The following is a 5117-nucleotide window of genomic DNA, read 5'->3' as shown; positions in this document are numbered from 1 at the left end:
TCCTTCATCACACTGAGCTCTGCATCAGTGCAGCTCTGAACAGGTCACATCCGGTCTCACATCCGGTCTGACACCGGTTCATCCTCTGAGAGCAGGATCCAGTTTTCAGGTGTTAAGGTTAATGAAGCAGCAGCCAATCAGAGGAGCCCCCTCATTAACAGATGAACCAATCATCGGAGGTGTCATCGAGTTTGGTTAAAACGTTTAAATGTGGGTGTGTTCATGAGTCTCAACAGGAAGTGATGTCACACAGGGTGTGGGTCAGTGCTAACGAATAATTAATGATCTTAATGGATGTGGAGCCGATAACAATCAGGAGAAACTTTCCTGTGAATGATCTTCACTGCCACCGATGCTCATGGGTAATGTAGTATGATGACTCAGTGACAGAACCAGGAAGAACACTAAGAACTTAAAGTGGGGGAGGGGTCTGCTCTGAGACTGGTCAATATGAAAACATTAAAGATGGCGGCTGCTGTGTAACGTGATCCTTGCTGATGTCAGCGCTCAGACCATTACAGCCTGATGATAAACACTCAGGTTCAATGTGAGCTGTGATTGGCTGCTTTCATGTCCACAGTCCACTGTCCATAGTTTACCCTTTAAAACGAGGACACCGTCACATCTGAGGACGTCGTCCAACACGTGGATATTAACAGAGTGACTGTATATAAATGACCTTATATACAGATAAAGTGAGAACTGCCTAAAATGACAGAAAACATCTTGACAAACATGTAAGTCTATTTTTTAGTTTGGTCCATGTCTCGTCTGCTAACATGGAGGAGGTGGAGTTTATGACCTGTACTGTAGCCACCCTGCCACCAGAGGGTGATAGAGATGATTTGGTATCGGTCATGTCCATTTCCAATTATTTAAATATTTGTTGACTCTTGTTCATCAAGACTCATCATCTGGATCCCAAAACCAACCCCCCCCCCCGTCCCTGGGTCTGTTGTAAGGCGCTTTATATGATATTATATTATTATTATATAATTATTATTATTATTATTATTATCATAATTATTATTATTAGATGTGGAGCTGTGAAATTTAAACTAGACATTGTTTCAACATTTACATTTTTATTACACTTTGTGAAAAATAGAAAAACGAGCGGATCTAAATAAAGTAAATGGTTCCTCTGGAAAAAGAGCGGCTGTCAGAAGTCCAACCACTCGGTCATGTAGATGCAGTTGGACGGAGAGATCTCTCCTCCTTCTTGACAGTCGTCAAACACCTGCGGAGGGAAACAAGTCGTCAGGACCACGTCAGACCCCTGACACAAGTGTGTGTGTGTGTGTGTGTGTGTGTGTGTGTGTGTGTGAGTGACGCTGTTTTACCGGGCAGAGTCCACAGGGCGTCTTGACGAGGCCGGTGGGTTGGATGACGGGATTGACACCTCGGAACAACTTCATCTGTCCGTCCACGCTGCCCACTGTTCCCTCCTTGGCGGCGATGACGGTCATTTCCACCTTTCCGTCGTAGATCAGCGTGTTCAGGATGGTCTCAATGTCGTCCATGGACAGATCCACCTGTAAGCACCCATCAATAAAACTTCATGTCGCCCCCCCCACACTCAGACAATAACCCTGAGGTGTGTGATGTCACAAAAGGGGCGGTGCTACAAACATCACCTTGCTGATTCCCAGCTCACAGATGTACTTCCAGACTTCATGTGAAGTGGCAAAGGACGAGTTCCTCTGAACCATCGGACTCTGTTTACTGTCCCTCGCTGCTTCCGCCTGAACACACACACACACACACACACACACACACAAACACACACAGTGTGACTCAGCTGCCCCCTGCTGGTCTTTACTGGATCAGACCACATCCTGTTTATATCAAGAATTGAGGTGCATTCAGAAAGTCCAAATAATCTTATTTCCTAACCACTATTCCTTGACCCTGTGACGTGTTCCATTATGAAAGATGTGAAGGAGAAGCTATAAGGAGTTAGGAAAGGAGAACCACTGTGTAGAGAAAATCCGACTCCTGACTGGACAGATGTGAGAAATCAGACGATCATGTGAGGATTCACATCTGGATAATAAAAATAAAACAGCTGGGTGTGTCCGATGTTTCCTCTGCTAAAGAAGATACGTGAGGAAGCGTTGAAGCTCCTTTCCTCATCGTTTAGAGAATTAGAAAATCTCTTATTATGGCGGCTGCTTAAACACGTCCGGTCATTTCAGTCAGTTAAGAAGGTTCCTAAGCAAAATGGATTATTTGAACACAGCCCTAGATTCTCATGTGTGGGATTGTTGGCAGAGGGATACGCTGGGACAGTGAGTTGGTCTTTATGTCTGAAACTAGCATAAAAATGTGTTTAGTTTTTATCTCATTCATCGAGATCACTGTTTATCGTTTTATCATCTTCATCATTTTTATTGTGTTTTGCATTTTCCTGTTTTTGTTTTCTTCATTTTCTTTGTGCGTGAACTTTAACATTTCAAAGTTCATCACTGTTGCTTCTTCTTTTCACTGATCTGTTATCAGAGCGACTCGGAGAAGTGAATCTGTTAAAGTAAAGTTTTAATACCTTGCTCTGTAGAAACTTGAAACACTGCTGGTTGAGAACTTCGACAAACTCAGACTCGAAGTCCTGGTCACTGTACCAGGCGCCGCCGGTCACCGAGCGGTCCGGCTGCAGGTTGTAGAGCATGTACACCTTCTTCTTCGACGCCTGCAGCCACAAACACACAAGAATGAGCAGAAACAAACTGGCGTCTCCACAGGCGCTCACATGATCAGACGATGAACTGACGGTGGATCACTGAACTCACAGCCACAGATTTCACAGCTTTGATCAGTTTCTTGCTCTCCAGGTTCTTCAGGATCTTGTTGACCTCTGTCAGAGGAAGGTTGCTCTTGAAGCGAATGTCTCGGCTCCAGATTCCTGCAGCAATAAACACACTCGTCACAAACATGACAAGTGGACAAAGCAGCAACTTGAGCGGCATCGTACCTTTGTTTCCTGCGTCCTCGATGACCTGATAAACCAGCTTCTCCTGGTTGTCGGAACCTTTCATCTTCCTGAATAAGGAAGAACCGAGAGCAGCTCAGAGTCGGGTTCTATTACAGGAACAGCTGAGATCATCAGCAGGTCAGAGGCTTTTAGAAATGATAAGTGACAATAATAATAATACGACTTTTAATTCATACATAAAAAAACATCAGCAGTAAAAGACAACACAGAAACAGATCAGAGATCAGGACTTCAGTGTGAAGGTGAAAAGTCATCTGCAGTCAGAGTCTGTGCAGTGGTATCAAGGTCCTGTCCCCACTCAAGTCAGTTGAAATGACAGAAACCATTTTTGGAAACATTTCTTTTATGTCTTTGATTTTTTTTTGTTTGGTCCACGTCCCATCTGCTAACTGCTATACTGCTCCAGCCACCAGGGGGCAATCATAACATTTTGGCTTCACTTCTGAAAGCTGTTTTGTGATCCATCTTTATTTATTGATGTGTTTGTCCTTTGTTTGGGACATCAGTGCCCTCCGGTGGACGAACTGAGAATGTTTGATGAATTTTAATCATCGGCTTTAAAGCTTCTCACTTCCTGAATGGCGTCAGATGTTCACACGGCTGCTGTAATGTGTTGTTGTAGTGTAGTTGTGTAGTTACGGTGTGTGCTGTGTTTACCCGGCGCTCTGCGAGTCCTTCAGTCTGTACAGGAGACCTGAGCTGTTCCTCAGCAGGTCCAGCTGACCCTGGAACACCAATGACATCATCAGTGATCAGGGATCGTTTGCAGTGTGACAGGGTGACATCATTAGTACACTGACCAATGAGAGCAGCTTGTTGATGGCCATGGCTCTCTGCTGAGGCTCCAGGTGAGGGAGGTCATTCTGGATCACCTGGTCTGTGATGCCATGAGGAAACTGGTGACACAGCTCTTTAATCCTAACACACACACACACACACACACACACACACACACACACACACACATTATGACAGACTGTCGTTTCCAACATTCACTGAGTCGAAGAAGTGAAGTTATTCAGTTCCCAGAGCAGAGAGAAGTTTGTGTTACAGACATGAGCAGAAGATAATCTGTGTGTGTCTCTCTGTGTGTGTGTGTGTGTGTCTGTCTGTGTGTCTCTGTGTGTGTGTCTGTCTGTGTGTGTGTGTCTGTGTCTGTCTGTGTGTGTGTCTCTGTGTGTGTGTGTCTGTGTGTGTCTCTGTCTGTCTGTGTGTGTGTGTGTCTCTGTGTGTGTGTGTGTGTGTCTGTCTGTGTGTCTCTGTGTGTGTGTCTGTCTGTGTGTGTGTGTCTGTCTGTGTGTGTGTCTCTGTGTGTGTGTGTCTGTGTGTGTCTCTGTCTGTCTGTGTGTGTGTGTGTGTCTGTGTGTGTGTGTCTCTGTGTGTGTGTTTGTGTCTGTGTGTGTGTGTCTCTGTGTGTCTGTGTGTGTGTCTCTGTGTGTGTCTGTCTGTCTGTGTGTGTGTGTGTCTGTGTGTGTGTGTGTCACCTGTTCTCCACCTCCGTAGAATCCGTCACGTTCGTTTCTTTCTTCACTTTCACTTCAGTCATTTTGTTGAATCTTCTTCTTCTGTGTCTGAGCTGATGCTAGCTAACCTGCTAGCTAACCTGCTAGCTAACCCGTTAGCCTGCTAGCTAATGTTGCCTGCTCAGGGTCTTGAACAGTTGGACGCCGGAGCGGGCGTCCTGAAAACTGCCTGTTTAAAAATGTGACCGCGAAATTACTAAAAATTAGTAAAACAAATTAGTAAGAATATAAATCAAACCATCAGTGTTTTTTACAGAATAAAAATGTTTTGATCAATATCAATTAAAAACGAGGTTGAGCTGTTCGACGTAAAAAATCATTAAAAGCTATTTTAAATAACATTTCAGTAATGGAAAGTAAGATTAATCATTTATTTGATCCGTTTAAATTAAACTTACATTATTTAGGTATAATCACTTCATTAAACTGTTCAAATGAAATAAAATGAAATGATTATGTCTTCTCTTCTTAACATCTTCATATTGTATGTGACGTCACAAACAGTCTCTTTATTTATTTCTTATTAATAAAGTTTGATCATCATCGTAAAAACTACCCATCATGCAGCTCTTTCACGTTAAGCACCGCCCGCCTCCGTCACA

The 5117-nt window shown here is 43.8% G+C and overlaps 1 protein-coding gene across 1 annotated transcript; it reads right to left on the bottom strand.

Moving 5' to 3' along the window:
• Window positions 1-1068: 1068 nt before the first annotated feature.
• On the bottom strand, window positions 1069-5054 carry polr3f (polymerase (RNA) III (DNA directed) polypeptide F). The gene is made up of 10 exons (XM_069529608.1): window positions 4914-5054; window positions 4477-4684; window positions 3793-3910; window positions 3650-3717; window positions 2972-3039; window positions 2790-2902; window positions 2546-2689; window positions 1638-1745; window positions 1344-1535; window positions 1069-1240 (listed from the first exon to the last, which is right to left on the bottom strand). The coding sequence occupies exons 2-10, from the start codon at window positions 4536-4538 to the stop codon at window positions 1163-1165; spliced, it is 951 nt and encodes a 316-aa protein (XP_069385709.1). The 5' UTR covers window positions 4539-4684; window positions 4914-5054; the 3' UTR covers window positions 1069-1162.
• Between the last annotated feature and the right edge of the window lie 63 nt (window positions 5055-5117).

This window comes from Paralichthys olivaceus, chromosome 8 (genome assembly GCF_024713975.1).
Source record: "Paralichthys olivaceus isolate ysfri-2021 chromosome 8, ASM2471397v2, whole genome shotgun sequence".
Lineage (NCBI taxonomy): Eukaryota > Metazoa > Chordata > Actinopteri > Pleuronectiformes > Paralichthyidae > Paralichthys > Paralichthys olivaceus.
Note: the sequence above shows the minus strand (reverse complement) of the source record. Positions and strands in the feature narration are given on the sequence as shown.

What these genes read in the sequence shown, in the direction of transcription:
- polr3f (XM_069529608.1), bottom strand. Translation starts at nt 4,538, where the DNA reads ATGACTGAAGTGAAAGTGAAGAAAGAAACGAACGTGACGGATTCTACG. An exon ending in AAGGACTCGCAGAGCGCCGG is followed by an intron (nt 3,040 to 3,649) that starts GTAAACACAGCA and finishes TTCCTTATTCAG; the next exon opens with GAAGATGAAAGGTTCCGACA. An exon ending in AAGCTGTGAAATCTGTGGCT is followed by an intron (nt 2,690 to 2,789) that starts GTGAGTTCAGTG and finishes TTGTGGCTGCAG; the next exon opens with GCGTCGAAGAAGAAGGTGTA.